The sequence below is a fragment of the Vidua chalybeata genome, chromosome 20 (assembly GCF_026979565.1).
Source record: "Vidua chalybeata isolate OUT-0048 chromosome 20, bVidCha1 merged haplotype, whole genome shotgun sequence".
Classification (NCBI taxonomy): Eukaryota; Metazoa; Chordata; class Aves; order Passeriformes; family Viduidae; genus Vidua; species Vidua chalybeata.
Genome location: NC_071549.1, coordinates 3709187 through 3726680, shown reverse-complemented (window position 1 = coordinate 3726680; position 17494 = coordinate 3709187). Strand labels below are relative to the sequence as shown.

Below are 17494 nucleotides of genomic sequence, written 5' to 3'. Positions count from 1 at the left end.
CCAGCAGTAGGTTTCAAGCTACAGCTCTGCTCCAAACCCCTGTCAGCCCATTTCTTTCCTTGTGAATTGCAGAGAAGTTTCCTTAGCCAGCTCTGGTTTGCACCTTTGCTGCCCTCAGCCCAGAGCAGAGCAAATCAAGAACAGGGAAACCAGGGGTCAACTCAAGTGTCCTTTGTGGCATCAGGTTGCTTCCAGGTGTTCCCTTCTTTGAGCAGAGAAGCCCATGTTACCCGTGTCCCCTTGACCACCAGCAGGGTGACTGTCCCAGGCCAGAACTGAAAACCTTTTGGTGTTCACAAAACCTTCTGCTGCCCTGCTCTGGGTCAAACATGGGCTGCTACCAAACCACCATTTCTGGCATAGTCCAGATTTTCTGCAGAAAGTGTTCCTTGGCAGCACCTGACCCTGCATGGTGTTGCTGGGCTGTCCCCCCTGCAACCCTCGATCCAGGGCGACACCTCTGAGCCAGAGGGACCAGGGACCGTCCCCTCCCTGCTGCCCACCCTGTCCCTTGAGTTCATGCTGTCCTTATCACTCCCCCACAGCCACAGTGCTGCTGCTTGGAGCTGTCACAAGTGATAAACACTTCCCAGCATTTTACTGGAGCCAAAATTAATTAAAGCAAGTTTTTGAAGAGGAGATTTCTTTCCCATAAATTAAATGCATTGAAAGACTAATCAGAAAATCAGAACTCAACAAGACACTGCAGAATGGCCTTTTGAGGGAAAAGATTTAATGTAAATCTCTAGCACAGCAGATGTGTTATTTCCACAGAGGGGAGTGGATTTGGGCATAGGGCTGCCTGGAGTTTGCAGGCTCTGGGCTGGGTGTGTATTCACACAGTATTATTTAACAGTAGCTTTTAGATAAAGTTGGAGGGTTTTTCTTTAAAAATGCTATCAACACATCTGGGAGGAAATACTTGGTGCTGTTGCTGAAACTTGCCTTATAAACCAGTGGTTTATAAACCACACTACCTGTTTCCTGGGCACACCAAGGTTTTTCACTGCACTTTCATCTTTTTTGGTCGAGTTTTATACAGCTTGAAAGAAACCAGGGCACCATCATAGGGAAATTTTTTCTGTAATGCAGCAGCCACTAATTTTTAAGGTCAGGGGCAATTTCCTGCATAACATGGAGCACAGACCCTCTCACAGGAAATCCTGCAGTGAGAGAACTGGTTATCCTTGCCCCATTATCTAGGAAAGCAGCTGGCTGCTAGAGAGACCACCACAGTGGTACCGCAGCAGTGAGGAGAGGTGCTGACATGCTCCTTAAAGCCAGCATGGGCCACCAGCAGTGCCTGCTCTGCTGTGTCAGCAGCACACTGAGCTGGGCTCTGCTGGGCTGACACCTGAGCTGGGCTCTCCAGGGACAGCCGTTTCTAAAATGACAATTTAAGGCACAAGGCAGTCCCTCTTTAGTAAACTGAGGGGGTCAAAAACAGTCTACAGAAATGGAGCCTGTCATGTGCTGAGCTGCTTCAGCCCACACCAGGAGCAGCCGTGCCTCCATACTGCCCTTAGGGCTTCACGGGAGCTGCAGCTCCAGTCACCTCCTGGAGCAGGCTGGGCCAGGATCACAGTGCATTTGTTCCCATTCCAAATGGCTTCAGCACATCCCCAAGTGCTGCCTCCACCCTGGGCAGGCTTTGCCAACCCCCTGCTTGCACAGAGACCAGGGGTCTCATAGCTGGCCCCCACCAGCCCAGGAGCTGGGGTGTACCATCAGCAATGCGTAGCTGGAGCTTCCCCAGTAACCACCTTCTGTTGCCTGTTTGCAGCTGCCAGTGAAGGCAAGGACACGTGGACTCCTGCTCCCACCATACCAGTCTCAATCTGGAAGCCCTTCTGTGCTGGATGTCAGTGGATCCTTCAGCTCCACATCACAGAGGGGGTCTCTCCACCAAATCCATCCCTCGCTCCAGCCTGCAGGGTCAGGCACCGGGAGATGAGCAGGGCAGCTGGGAACGTGGCAACTTCTGGAATGTGAGGACATTCACGGGACCCCTGAGCATGGAAACCAACTGTCCACTGTACCCAGAAAAGGCTGCCCAAGTGAGCAACTGTAGATTGTGTCAATGGTTTTAGTTGTAGCCAATGAAGTCCACATTGTTTGTAGGGCAGCTGGTGTCCATGGAATGCTGCTGCTCTGCCAGCACTCCCACTCCCACAGACTGCACTAGCTGAGGGCCTGTTTTGTACATCACCTTTTCTTTGACACTGAAGGCTTGATTCAGATTATTATTTTTTATTTAAATATGTTATAAGATGCTTTATCTCTGCTGGAGACATTAGATTATATATATATATATATATATATATATATATATATATATATATATAAAGTTTTTATTTAAACATTTGAAATCTGGAGCTGCCTGTGCAACCATAGCAGACATGAATAACGTCCATAGCTCTTCTCCTCTCAGTGCCCTGGTGCCAGGGCCTGCAAGGGCACCACAGGAAAACTTCCAGTGGGTGACCTACCTGTCACTGAGACTGAGCAGTGGGACAGAGGAGAGAGTTTCACTGCACTGGGTATGCTGGTGGTTGTCACAGAAAGGCCCAGAAGAACGTTGGATAGAAATCCCTACAGGCTCTAGAGTTTTCCATATGCTAAATTCAGGCTTCCTAGGAGGTTCACAGGCTTTTAAAATACCAAAATCCACCTAGCTGAATGGCTGCACCTTGGGCCTGGGAGTGCAATACTGCTGTGCCAGTGACCTCGTGCTTTGTTTACATGATACCATATCACTCAGACTGTCAATGCTAATTCTCCCTGTCAGTATCCCAAAGCAGGTGGCTGACTCTGCCTTCAGAGCAGTGCTTGGGTTCCTGCACACCCAACCTGACCTGTCACTGGGGTGTACTTGTACCTTGACAAAGGTGCCTTTGAGAGCTTTCAGACAAGGCCAGTGCCTGAACTGGGTTAGACTCAAATGCAGAAGCATGTCATGGTGCCGTTCCACTGGAGTCTTGTTTCCTGGACCTGGCCTCCACAAGCCAAATTTGTGCTGTGTCAGCTGGATGGGGGAGGAAGGGGAGCACAGGTCCTGAAGAGGGCCGGGCTGCCACATGGAGGGCACTGCCACAGGAGGGCAGTGGCTCAGCAGGCCCCCATTCCCTGTGTTCTGAGCCCTCTCTCACAGTTCAGATCCCCCCTCCACTTCAGCACAGCTTGAGCAGGTGACAGCACCTTGTTCTTGTGCTCATGGCTCACAAGTGACTGCACTTGGGCTCCAAGGAGGAGTAAATCAGCTCAAGAAATGTCAGACCAAGGCTAGGTGTGAGTTAAGGCTGGAGCTGCTGTCCTGGTTGTGCTGTAAGCAAGGTACTGTTAGTAAATCTGGGTTTATCTCCCATTCCCTGCCAGGATGTGCTGGGACCTACAGCACAACACTGCAGCAGAAATGGTTCTAATTCCAGGTGCTCACCCCATAGCAAGTCCCTGCCCAGGCTGGGGATTCCTGTAATCCCATGAGCCTTTCCTCCTCCCCAGACCTCACAGGACTCCTCTGCAAGGGTTCTGTCACCTGAAATTCCTTAACAACAGCTCTAAGACTTGGCTAAAGAACCAGAGCCAGAAGTGTTCCTCTAGTGCCTGAGCAAGCAGGTGCTAGAAATAACAAAGCAAAGCAAATCCCAACAATGCTTCACTTCCTACCTCGTGCCACTATTTACACTCAGACAGGAAACACAGCCTGTAGTCTGGGAGCCAAACACTTGGCTTTAAAGGCACATGAATTTCTGATTCCCATTAAGAAATTCCTTTTTAAGCTGTTTAAAAAGAAACAAAAAGCAACCCAACAATCAGTCATTTCATCTCAGAGACCAAAGAAGATTAACCACATTTTCTAAATTGCTTTTCTGATAGGCTCTGTGTTGTAGCATTTATTGTCAACAAAATGGAACATTTCTGCTAAGGTTCAGAGATTAGGAATTCTCCTTAAACTTAATTCTCAGAAGTCAAGAATGAAAAGGGAACTGAAGTGTTCTGTAATGTCACTGCAGTCCTTGTTTGTGACAGACTCCAGTCCCTGTCAGAGCTCAGTGCTGGTTTTATCCTTTGTGGACATGAAGGAAATGCTGTGGATTCTGTTTAAACAAGGACAGAGGGAAGGGAGCAAGCAAAGGAGTGAGAAATGAGTCCAACCTTCACTAAGGGATCCCTGAATCCCTGCTGCCACATGTTCCAGGCTAAGAGAGGGAGGCTCAGGCTTCTTCAGATCCTTGCTGCATTCAGCAGGGTCTGTGCAAATGTCCAGAGGCACCAGGGAGGCTTCAGCTGCCCCTCAGTTAATCAAGAGGGTTTTCTTCTACTCCTCCTCATAAAGGGGATTTTTTAAAGCATTAACTCCCCCCAGCTGATTCTGCACTGGCAGTCAGGTGGTTTCTACACAGTGTGGGAAACTGAGGCAATGGGACCTGCCCAAAGAGGCAAGAGAATGACCCAAAAGGCAGCAAGCTGCCATCCCAAGTGGCTCCTGCTGCCACCGCTCCCAGAGCAGGTCTGCGTGGCCCCAGGAGCCTCTCCCCTTACAGTCAGGGTGACTGAACCCCTTAAATGTCTGGCTGTGCTCTGGGAAGCAGAGTTCTTCCAAGCTCCACCCCAAATGTTGTTCTCTTCTCCGTTGGCTTTATTGTCTGGTAAACCAGCACTTACAATCACTTTTACTACGTGATGTACGGGAGTATTAGTATATTTTCTTGTTATACAAGGGAGGAGTATAAAATAGTTTTCTGATTTCTTTCGGAAGCAAATGACTATTTTATTTTTTAAGAGCAATTGATTGTGAATCTCAGAGTATAAAAAACAAAAGATAAGCCAAATATATACCTTTATGTAAATTAAGAAATAAAAGTATTTAAAATGTACCCCCTGGCTCCTTTTCTTGTGTCACCTCTTGGCTGTGAACTCCTGTGGTTGCTGCCTGCAGGGCTGGTCCTGTATGATAAGGATGCTCCAAGCTCCAGCAGCCACAGGGCTGCCAAGAACTTCCCTGGACACCAGCCTGCCTGGAGTTTGTTGAGAAATAACAGCAGGAGCAGGGAAGGTGGTGGGTTACAGCCTCCTATTCCCCAGAGCTGGATCCAGCCAGGATCAGAGCTGGGGGAAGGAGTCAGTGTGAGCACAGAGGTGGGTCCTGCTCCAGCCCCATTCAGCCCCCTCACAGCACAGCTAGAGGACCTGGCTGATGGAGTGATGGAAACGGGTGGTGTGGGAGCCAGGAGCCTTGGGTCAGGTGCTCAGGAGGATGGACAGGAAGCCAGGAAATGATTCCCAAGTGGTCCCACAGTGGGCATCAAGACTGCCCTTCTCCAGTGATCCTGCAGCAGCCACACCCACCAAGCTCACAGGATAAAAGGGGAGAGGGAGCTGCTCCTGCTGCATCGAGCCCTGCAGCTCAGCCTGGGGCTGAGTGACACACAGACAAGGGTGTCCCCTGACCAGCTGGGAGAGACCCTTCCACAGCAGGGCCTCCCTTCAGTGTCCTCCTTCAGCACAGGGCAGCGTCCAAGCCAGGAAATCACAAAAGCAAAGGCTCTGTCACTTAAAGCCACCATCCCTGATGGCCTTTTGTCAGTGCTTCTCAGGCCTTTCAGCTTAATCATTCCTGTAAATTACTTGATTAAGAATAATTTTCTAAATTCTGATGTTCCAGCAGATAGATAAGCTTTGAAGCTCAGCAGCTTTAGCTTCCATCCATCAACTACTGCTAAGAAGAGTGTGCTGTCCACACTGGGTTTGGATCAGGGCCATACTCGTGTGTGTGTGTTATGTGTGTGCCCCCATATATTCGCTCACTCCCCATCCCTGCTTCACAAACCTTCACAACCCCTCACTGCCTGTAGAGCTCTCACCAGGCCACCCTTGCTGTGAGAAACAGCAGCCTCATGGGCTACCACAGGGTGACTATCCTGACCCTCTCCTGAGCTGTACAAGCTGATGCTCTTTGTGTCACTGGTGCATTTACATTTATCACATTGTACAAAGAGGTGCTGATTGCATGGCAGCCTCTCCTGAGCAACTCCAACACTGCACCCATTGCCCAGAGTCCCAGGCAAAATCTCTGTATGACATACAGGATATTACATCAGAAATCATAGAATCATGGAACGTTTTGGGCTGGAAGGACCATAAAGACCCATTAATTCCACCCCCCTGCCATGGACAGGGACACCTTTCCCTATCCCAGGTTGCTCCAAGCCCTGTCTAATCTTGCCTTGGGCACTTGCAGGGATGGGGCAGCCACAGCTGCTCTGGGCACCTGTGCCAGGGCCTCACCACCCTCACAGGACTTCACATGCCTGGATTTGTTCCGTGGCTTTGGCCATTCTCCAGCACTGCCTCCCTCCCCTGAGCTCAGTGCCCAGAACCTGGGGCTGTTCGCTTGCATCCAGAAGAACCATGGAGCTCTGAGCCCAGGACAGCTGAGAAGAAATGGCTTTGTTTAAATCAGAGCATGTTCAGTCATCATCTAAAGCCCTAACGGTCGAGCAACAGGACCTGAAATCAAGTAAAATGAAACCTTTGTGATTATTAAAAGGCCCAAACAAGTGCTGGTGAAACACAATTTGACTTGTTGGATTAGTGACTGCATTCTATAAGCACTGCATCAAAGCCAGCCCAAAGTCAGGTAATTTCATTGGCAAAAGAGAGCAGCATGACTCGCACTGTGCCCTGCAGCTCCTGTCCCTTTTCCCCTTGACCACTCTGCAAGTCCTGGAGAATAAACACACCCATGAACACAGAAAGCAGAGGCCAGTCAACCCCTCCAGCCTGACAGCTGGCACTACCCAGTGGCCATCCTTGTGTCAGAAACAACAGCTGGCACAGCTTTGGCCTCGTGCTTTGCCCTTCCCACAATGACAGTGACAAGCTGATCCACATGAACTCTTCCCTGCAGTGACCCTGGCAGGTATCCCAGAGTGGCTCAGCCAGGCTCTGTGGCCTCAGCATGGTGGCCCTGGGTGCCACAGCTGCACTCTCTGCAGGCAGGTGAGGATTCCCTCCCTGAACTGCCTGGACAGAACCCTCTCCTCCAGCTCACTCTTGCTTCCCACCCACCACGCCTGCCTGCTGTTCCTCCTCTGGTTCCACACAGCAGAGGCACAAATTCCCAGGATGTTCTACTTACAGGCACGGAGAGAAAGAAATCGTTAGTGAGACACTTCAGATCTGAAGCCCCTTGTCCCCTTTGGAGCCCCTCTGGATCATTAAAGCAGGGACAGCTGTGACCTGCTGGCCTCCTGTGTGCTGCATTTGCATAATACATGAAAAGTCATCACTGGGGACAGCTGGAGGGGCTTAGCTGGGATTGAGGTTTTAACGAGGCAGTGAACCAGCTTTCAGCAATAAATGGCAGAGGCAGGGCAGCATCCTCAATGTCAACAAGCCCATTTGGAGCAGAAGTGCCCTTTTTCCTGGAGACAGGATTGGCAGTAATTGCCAACGCCTTCTGCCTGGGAATAGAGATTTGCAGCTCTTCTTTAGGCTGCAGCAGCAGCTATTCCAGCCAGCAGCCTACAGCCACCTCCAGATGAGCAAGTGCTTTGGGAGAAAAGGTCCAGCAGGCTGAGTGCAGCCCTGTGAACAGCCCTCCACTCAGACAAGCGTGGAGGCACCATGGAGAGCAGGAATCAGCCACCGCCTGAAGGCCTGATCTGCAGCGTCCTGGTGACACACCTGCAGCCCAAATCTCCATCCTGCCTGGGTACCTCTGCAAACCCTGCAGAAGCTGGAAGCCAACAGTCACCCAGGGTGGGCACAAGGAGAGCTGCCCTTCACCTCCTGCCCAATCTGTGCCAATGTTGAGAGTCCAGAGCCTGCCAACTCCTCCTCACCCAGCATGCACAAGGGCTGTGTCCTCCAAGGCCACACCACAGTGCCCCTCAGTGCTGAGTCCCCCGAGTGCCGAGGAGCAGCTAAGGAGGCAGGAAGTGAAAGGCAGGCACAGGAAAGATTCCCTGCTGAACTGTGGCACAGAAGCTCCAGCTGTCACCTGCTGCTCACAGGAGCCAGCACACACCTTGGAAGTGCAGCTCAGCTTGTGGGATCACTGCTGGGACAGGGAAAGTGGAAGCTGCGGGTCTGCAATGGGACGTGTCTGTGCTGCTGTCTCTCAGGAGTTCTGTGCCATTTGAGCAGAGAATCCTTGCAAAGGCAGATAAATAGCCACAGGCAAACACAGCCCTTTGCAGCTCTTCTCTCACCCCCTCCAAAAGCAGTATGACATTTCCAGTGCCCTTATCTCTGCCTGGTGGTACAGACCCACCTGCAGGATGAGAGCTGAAGGCACAACAGGCACAGCCCTGCTCCCAGCCCTTCCCTCTGCCAGCAAGAGCTTCTGCCAGGAGACAGCACCAAACTCCTCTGCAGTAGGGAGGAGAGCAGTGAGGCCTTCAGAGAACCACAGAAGTCACTAAGGTTGGAAAAGACTTTCAAGGTCATCAGGTCCAAGCATTAACCCAGCACTGCTCCCTCAGATGCTGGAGAGGAGTCAGGGCCAGGCATCAACACCCATGTTCTGGATCCAGGAGCAGGGTGCTCAGCAGGTGGGGAGGAGCAGGGCAGGCTTTGGTGGCAGCTGCAGCATGAGCAGCATTTCAAACACTTTGAGCCTCAGCTCTCAATGAGGACCAGGTACGCAGCGCTTGGGAGAACTTGATCCTGGCACTTTCCAAAGGGATGTTGGCATCCCAGCATTCAGGAGCCTGGGGATAAATAAGCAGATGCAATTCCAGGCAGTCACCTTCCCAGACTGTTTGCTGCAGGCCTGGCCTTCCAGGTGCCTTGCATGGCTGCACACAGGCCTGGCACAGTGGCCAATCAATCAACCATTTCAATTATTTCACTGATTTATTGATTCCCTGCACTACCACAGGGGCCATGACCCCTCCAGCACTCAGCAGCAAAAAAAGGCAAGAAAAACCAGATCATGGTAGCTACAGACAATACCAGAGTGGTCAAACTGGAAATAGCTGACCCCAGAATGTGCCTGTGCAAACCCATTCAACCCCAGCCATTTTGGAGGTTGAATCTCCCACACTGGAAAAGCTGTGAGCACTGCTGGGCCTGGGCAGGACAGGGATGAGCCTTTAGGAGTTACTTCTGAATCTCCCACACGAGCTTGACACTAACTCAGCAGTGCCAGCACACCCACCCCAACTCCCCAAGGAATCCAAACCAAACTCTCACTTCTGCCTTGGGAAATCACAGAGACAGGATTCTCTGGCACTGCCAGAGAAAAGAGAGTGGCCATCTCCCAGAGCCTGGAAGCTGTCTAACTCCTGAAGCTCTAGGCTGAACTCTTCACACAAGCCAGACCCACAGCTTTAGAGCTCAGCATCATGGAAGGTTTATTTAAAAGTCATGGAGAATATAAAAACTATAGATATTAAAGATATTTCATAAGTCTACTGAGCCATGCTAGCCATGCCAGGCCTGGCTGAGTCCATGGAGTTTACTCCTGCAGCACTGGAGCTTGTTTCTCTTTTCTTTTCTTCTTGGCTTTGTTTTGCTTCTGGGTCTCCTGGACAACACTCCCCTTGGTTTTCTTTGCAGCTGGAACCTGCTCAGCTTCATCGCCTGCAGCACCTTTTCTTTTTCTGTTTTTCCTCTTCTTTTTCTTCTTCTTGTCAGCCACAGCTTTTCCTTCATTAGCAGTGGGGAGGTCCCCACTGCCTGCCTTCGCCACTCCGTTCTCCCTGCCCCCCCTGCTTGGGTGCTTTTTGCTGCCACCTGGCACGGGGCCTTTCTTATGCTTGGGGGTTTCTGTTCCCAGGGGCTGTTCCTCTGGGGCTGGTTCTCCACCCTCCCCTGGTTCCACCCCATTCTCCTGGATGCCTTTCTTGCGATTCTTGCGTTTCTTGGTCTCTGGCAGGAATCCTTTCTTCTTCCGCTTCAGCAACTCCGCTCCCTGTGTGGGCTTAGTGGCTGTCTTCTCTTTCTTGGGCTTCCTGCAGAGAGAAAGCCAAAAATCAAGAGCAACTTAATTTACAGCCAAGGAACAGTATGATCCATGTGACAGGCAGTCCATGAACAGCAGCAGCACCAGAAAGGTGCAGGAAGCACAAAGTGAGGATAAGGGCTGTGAGGATGAGTATTGCCCATGGAGGTGGGGAGTGCCTGCCTGGCTTTTTGTCTCTGGCAGCACAGGATCAGGCATCAGACATGTCAGTCACCTGTCACAGCCCTTCCCCATCCAGGACAAATCCCAAGATGTAAGCACACAGAACAATGAGCCTGGTATAATCCAAACAAGCATTAATGAGGGTCTCAACCCCACCAACCAAGGAGCTCCATTAAACTCCACCCTGAAGTTGCTGCCTTGACTTCCTTTCTCTTCCCACCTCCCTGTACACCAGCAGGACAGGCAGGCAGGCCCCAGAGAAGGCCAAAGGCCAGGGTGCCAAGCACACGTACGTGTAATTCAGCCAGCGCATGACGTTCCAGTAGAGAGAGTCGAGCCGTGGGGAGTTCCCAATGTCCTCCAGCTGCTGCAGAGTGAGCAGCACTTCCTCCACCTCTGTCAGCTGCACATTCAGCTTCTGCAAGAGGCAAGAGAGGCAATATGCAGAGTGAACAGGGTAGGGGCACTCACAGCAGCAGGGCACAGGCCATTCCTAGGGAAGGCTATGGCAGGAATCACCAATCCTGCCTGGCTCCTCCAAGCCTGAGTCTGTTTGCACCACTTCAGTCTGGGGCAAAAACTGGTGAGTCACACCACACCATCAGGTACTGGGTTTGCTTGAAAACTTGAGTTTCTACCATGAGAGGCATGAGTCTAACAGAACTGTAGTGGCATAAAAAGAACTGGAGGGTCCTTCAGTCTGCTCTCCTTTCCTGTCCGTGGCTGGGAGCAGGGAAAAGAAGACACGTGACTATGTACACATCCAGGAGAAAAGCAGCAGCATGCTCAGTCTGGTTTCTAAAGATCTGGCACCCTCTTCTGTAACCCACTGCATAATCTCAGTCAAACCAGGCAGAAAGGGCTGTCTCAAAGGCTATTCAGCTTCTACAAGAGCCTTGGAAATAATCTCTCTTCTCCACCCATTTTCCTATTAGGTCTTCACAAAGAAACAGGCTGTGGTCTGAGCTGTGGCCTTATCAGTAGGAAACTGGGCTTCAGCAATTCTGCTGCTTGTGGTGTTTTCCTCCAGTAAATAAGACCACATTAGGGACATATTTTGTCACCAGTAGAAAATCTGTGCATGCTCAAAAAAGTAATTTTTTATTACGGAAAACAAAGCCCCAGAACAAAGCTTCACCTCTGTTCTTAAAGCTATTAAGTCTGGTTTTGGGAATCATGATCTCTGGAGTTCAGTGGAGAGGAAAGAGCAATCACATGGTATAAAATCCACCCTCACTGTACCTCAGGTTGTATTTCTGCTGCTAAGAAAGCAGATGCCACAAGTGTTTGCTGAGCACTGCACAAATTCTCCTCTGGAGACCAGCTCATGAAGACTATGGATCACTCCTTCAGAAAGGAGGGCTCTTCTGCTCTCACATCCAACCAGGCATTCCCACTAGAGGTACTTTTGGTAGGAAGTGAGGTGGGATGTAGCAATAGCAGGGCAAAATCCAAGTGTGACATTTAGAAGATACTCAGAAAACAGCCATTTGTCACATCCTGGGTCACACACTCACCTGCCCTTTCACAGTTTTAAGGAGAAAGTTCATCAGCTCCAAGCTCTTGGCAACTTTCTCTTTCTCAGCCTTCATGATGGGTTTTCCAAGTGTTTTCAAACACTGCAAATTAAATTAGAACATTGAGAAGAAACAGATATTAGATGGGAAAACAAATGACACTTCACAGGAGAAAGCAGAAAACAAGGCAGGATTCACCTGTCTGCAAAGTAATTCTGGAACACAAACCCCACCAAACTCTGAGAAAGCTCAGGAAGGCACTTGGTGAAAGCTCCCAATACCCAGTTTAATTAAGAAACAACTGGACAAAGTAAGAGCAAGCAATATTACAGAAGCACAGCCTTGCTGCTGTCCATACACAAGTGGGGATGCTTTCCTGGAGAAACAGAGGTACAATAATCCCTGACCCCACCCTGGAAAGGCCAAGAAGCTGCCAGACAACAGACACACCTGAGGGACCACAGCTACTCAGCTTCAGGAGCTGGGATTTACACATAAAGCATTACTGCAAAAATCCATGAAGACTTATGCCCAGGAAATCCCAAGGGCCAGCCTGCAACAGGGCTTGTCAAGCTTAAGTTCACTGAAGTATCTGAGGGAAAAATCTCCCCTGTGCTCTCTCTATGTGCTGCAGGGTTTCTGAGACAATGAAAGGTCTGGCTTAGAGGAAAATCACACCAAAGACAGGTCAAATAAAAGCCAGTTATTTACAAAAAGGGCAGAAAATAGCCATAAAAAGGCAGCTGGATCAAAGAGGTGGCCCAGTGGCTCTGATCTTCTGCCTGCATCTGGTCCTTCATCCTTGCTTGCATGGTCCTTTTCCTCCCCACTCCATTTCTGTGTGGGCACACACCACAGTAAACCCCACACAGATCACACTAATATGAAAAAGGATTTGAAGGGACAAGTGTGCTGGAGACAGTGGCATGTCCCATCAAAGCCTGTTCCTCTAGAGAAGGCTGCACTTGTGGCCAAGCTCTCCTTTCCTTGGAATTTGGACATTTCAACACAGCCAAGGGGCAAAGCCCATCCCATGCTCAGCATCCTCAGCTCCTCAGGCTGAGAAGCCCCTGCCCCAAACCGGTACCCAGCAGTGGTATGTCATGGTTCTCTCACAGATCCTGTATTCCAAGCAGATGGGAAACAATTTAAGGACTCAGCAAACTCTTCTCCATCTACATCAGCATAAAGTTGGCAAATAAAATTAAAAATCCTTGCAGACACTGAGAGACATAGGAAATTTATTCCCCAAAGCAAATTCTTTCAGGAATGACACAACAGAAAAAATAATGATGGCCAGCAAGAGTGTAGGGAACACTTTAAGCATAGAAAGAAGGGAGACAAGGTAACATGTCTGTAAAAACAGCAGCCTTCAAGTAGAATTATTCACTATCTGTACATGCTCCACATCCTGGGAGTATCTTTTTAAAATAATAATGATACAGTTATTTCCTGTTCAGGATGGTCCACTCAAGCCCTGTATTAGAAAGCCATTCTGCTGGCTGGAATTCAAGCTGCAACTTCATCTGACTATCAATAACTTGCTAATTACTCTCTCCTGATATAGACAGATGCACTGCAACTCTATTCCAGAGCTGTCATTAGCCTACAAGGTCACAATTCCACAGCTCTGAAGTCTCCCAGGTAAAAAGAGAGACAAATATAGAGGGTGCGATTGGGAAAAAAAAAAATCTTCACATGTAGGATATAACATCCCATAGGTCAGGCACATTCAGTTTATTAGGCTTACCACTAATATTAAAATAATAATAAACAAAAAAGACTGATTACATAAACATTTTCTTTAAACATCTTTCTTTGTGATTTGAAGAACAAAATATTGCCAGGCTAATGGTCTTGCTTGTGGTTAGATCACCTTTCAGAGAGATTATTAGGTTGAGATCCTTATTTTGCTATGCTCTGCACAAGTTCACAGTATGAGAAAATCAGCATGGATTGTCAGCTCCTTGGGACAAGAAGAATCAGGGCAGTGCTGTGAGATGGAGCCAAAGTGAAGTCAACTGTCATTTCATCTTTTCAATATACAAACACTTTAGAATTAAAAAAGTGTTAAAAATAAATTGCATTTTCTCTTCACTGTACATGAGTGATGTGGACAATTGCATTTAAATCATGCTGGTTTGGCTCTGCCTGTTCTTGCTGCCCCGATGCTTTGAAGGGTTTGAAATAAATCCTACTGATGTCAACAGAAAAGTTCTGTAGCTCTGAAACAACACTTGAGGGGCTGATTTTCAGCAATACACAAGTTTTCAGGTTTTTTTTTTTCCCAGGTGCTGGGGAAACTGGGACATGCATCTAGTGGGGGGTACCCAACCAAATTCATGCAGACCTGTGGAAAGAAAAGAGTGGCTGGCCCAGCTGGAGATGGAAAACATCACTAGTCTAGTGAATAAACATCTATATTTAAAGCAGTGTTTTGCATGAATCTGGAAACACAACCACACTTCCACCAGTACAAACAGCCAGAAGCAAACTGGTACAATTTAGAAGCTCTGCAAACAAAGAGCTCCCTGCTGAAATGGATCCCTTTAAAACAGCTCTCCAAGACCAGGAAGGAACAAGGAGGGTGAGTGGAGAAGCCAAAGAAGCAGCAGATAATTCATCCCCACAGACTGTACAATTTTCTCTAGCCCAGGAGAAGGACTGGCTTTAAGGAAGCTGGACTCAGATAAAGTTTTACTGTTTCTCAACAAATGCCTCCTCCCTTTCCCTTCTGCTACAAAATGTGTAGAACAAATTTGCTACTAAAGCACAAAACCACCACCACCACCACCTCTGTATGTGCTAGGTTGAGACAGTCAAGCCTCCCTAAAGACTTGAGCCCAATTCCTGCTCAGCCCAGAGTCTTATTATCTTGAGCTCAGCACTCAGAGCACTTCCCATTAGCATTGCATGAGATGGTGTCTTTGATTAGTCATTGCTTCATTCTCCTCCTCCCAATAGCAGGGAGTGCACAGAATGGAGCATTTGCTTCCATGGGATTTGTGTTATTTGTATTGTTTGCTTCAATGGGATTTGTGTTAGCATGAGACACCAACACAAACATGCTCACTCTGGTTATGTAAAAGAAGCTGACTTTGGGCTGGGACTGCTGGCAAGCCTGAGGAAATTGATCCCAGGGAATGAAATCCAAAGCCCCTTCAATGGGAACTGGGTCCAGAAATCAAAAGCAGCTTTCCCAATAATTTATATAACTTAATCTCAAGTAATTATAAAACTTCCTGCTACACAGGACACCAACCACTGTCTGCATGCACTGTTCTGCTCCCTCACTCAGGTCTGATTCCAGAGACGAAATCAGCTCTGCCACCCCAGCTGCAGAGGTCACTCATTTTACAGGCCTAACCTGATTTTATTTGGGGAATGTACACCATCCAACCATAAAATCAAAGCAAAAGCTATTATGTAACAGATGGCAAACATGCCTTTAAAAGACAAGTAGTATTTCAGTCCTCTGCAGCACCCTTGGGAGAGCCTTGAACACTGATCAGATCACAAACACTTGCACAAGGCTGCTAAAGATGTGTTTTACATAGCAAGACTGAGGCACAAAGCAGAGGTTTGCTTCCAGCTATGCTACAGGTCAGTGCTGGAGAGTTAAAGGAAAACCCAGAAGAACTTGTCTAACCACCTATTCCTTGATTCTCTGCCATGTGCTGTTCCAGAGGTATCCAACTCCCTGGCCTCTGTGAAAGCACTACCAACCCAAGGGTCACACAACCCAATTACACAATACTAAAAGCAGAGAGGCCTCATGATTTATACCCAACTGCTACACTGGCATCACTTGCTGATTTATGTTGCTTTTCTCCCATTTTCTGCTTTTCTTACTCTGCTGCTTCAGGAACAGCCAGTCCCATTTCACAGAGTATCTCAGTTACAGTTCCAGCTCAGCAATACCTGTGTGATGGTTAATCATGTCTGCACATCTGAGCTGTCAGCAGATCTGGGCAGGTAGTTTTCCAAAAGGAAAAACTATGGAGGCATTTTTCACAGCTGGAACTCCCATCTCACCTCAAGCCAACACAGCAATAGAGCTCCTGCCTCACCCTGTGTGGATGCAGCTGGCAGAGATGGTTTTGTCTTGTTATGTCAGACACATTGCTTCCAAAAGCCTCTGGCTGTTTCTGGAGGAGGGCACTCCTGGATCCAAAGTTCTCTGCTTCTCAGATTTCTACAAGAAGAACTGCACACTGCCAGCATCTTAACAATCAGTAGGTTTTATTATCTCACTCATTCCTGTATCACACATGGATATATCCCAGCCTTTGTTCCCTGTCACATTGCACTTCACAGCATTTCTCCATCTTCACAAAGTGTAAAAGAAGTTAGTCAGAGCACAGGAGGTGAATATCTGCAGTAATTCAGTCACACAGGTAGGACAGAGAGCTGGCAGGTAGTTATAACCACACAGCTCAAAGTCCAAAACTCCCCTGAAAGCCATCACACAGTTTGAAGGCAGAAGTGCTGTATGAACACCTAGAGCCAAAGTCAGCATCCCAGCCAAGGCCCAACTTCCCTGCAGGGGAGATGGCAATATGCTGTTACATGGAGCCATGCAATCGTTCTGCAAGTCTCCACATCCACACCTGCCTGCACCTCAGCCCCTTTCACAGGGACCACTGGGGGACACGCTCAGCCCAGACCCACAAGATACAGCAGAACTCCAAGTGCCACAGAGTGCTCTGCCACCAGAGACAAGCTCAGTTCCCAGCTGGAAGTTTGAATACCATTTTGTATTTATGCATTCCCAGCATGTCCTTCAGCCTAGTTGAAACAAGCAGCCCTTCCCCTCCATGGATCAGCCTGACAGATCCATCACTGAGAGCTGCAGAAGCCCAGCCAGCCTCCACCTGTGCCCTTCTCCCACAGAGCAGAGCAGGAGCTGATGATCAGTGTGTGGATTTATGGCTGGACATGGCACCAGGTCCTTCTGCAGACACACCCCTCCACCACCTCACACCACTGGACAGCCTGGGGCTCCCCAGGTAAAGCCTCTTCTCCAGCAGCAGAGTTCAGCAAAGGTTCCAGCCCACAGAGTACCAGAGGTCTGAGCTCCCAGCTGTGCCCCAGCTCCGTGCTGCATCAGGATCCCAGAGCAATGCCACAGCCTGGGATTTTGCTGTGGTGTGGCTCAGGACCCTGTGGTGGAATCACACCCAGAGGGGCCCAGCAAGTTCATTTGGAGTCCTACAAGGCTATGTTCAGTACCTGAGCCAAGGCACAAGATATCCCATGTCACCAGACAGGTGAGGTTCAGGAAGGGCAGAGCCTTCCTGTGTTATTGAGAGGTTGAGCAAAAACTGAGAACCAGCTGAGAGCCTGCAGTGTTCTGTGTGCTCATAGCTCCTGTTACTGCCCCATACAGAATGCTGGCTGCTCAGTACCCCCTCACCTGTCATTCTGCTTGTGCTTCTCCTGAGAGGAAAGAGGTAAGCCAGCATCATTCCCCCATCTCACAGAGGCCAAGTAACATGATGCCACACGAACCATGACAGAGCCAGGAATCAACTCTGAGCTTCCCAAACCCAGACACGCCAGCCCCAAATACTTCCTCTCATGATAATATTCTCTATACAATAGATCCCAAACCAGAACTCAGGGCTAAACCATGGAAGACAAAGAAGAGAGGAAGGAAGAGCACAATGTCTTATCACTCCAGTTTTCATCTATCCACAGAGCCACATCCATCTCCAACTCCATGTACACCAGGTAACAGGCACACAAGGAGAGTTGTCACACCACTCACCTGACCAGCAGCAGCTGCTGCTGGGAGCACTTAAAAGCAGAAAAGGAGCACTGACAGTCCCTCCTCCATCCA

The 17494-nt window shown here is 49.1% G+C and overlaps 2 protein-coding genes across 2 annotated transcripts in view; one reads left to right on the top strand and one right to left on the bottom strand.

The window, feature by feature from the left end:
* Positions 1-4877, top strand: part of SPNS2 (SPNS lysolipid transporter 2, sphingosine-1-phosphate) — a 134594-nt gene extending 129717 nt beyond the window's left edge. The window contains exon 13 of the mRNA XM_053961541.1: positions 1784-4877. The gene's annotated coding sequence lies outside the window, so the exon portion shown is untranslated. The remainder of the gene's footprint in view (positions 1-1783) is intronic.
* Positions 4878-9337: 4460 nt separating this feature from the next.
* MYBBP1A (MYB binding protein 1a) overlaps positions 9338-17494 on the bottom strand; it is a 56906-nt gene continuing 48749 nt past the window's right edge. Inside the window, exons 25-27 of the mRNA XM_053961561.1 lie at positions 11653-11754; positions 10429-10553; positions 9338-9962 (exon numbers count right to left, since the gene is read on the bottom strand). Of these exons, the coding sequence (XP_053817536.1) occupies positions 9467-9962; positions 10429-10553; positions 11653-11754 (723 nt within the window). The 3' untranslated portion in view covers positions 9338-9466. The remainder of the gene's footprint in view (positions 9963-10428; positions 10554-11652; positions 11755-17494) is intronic.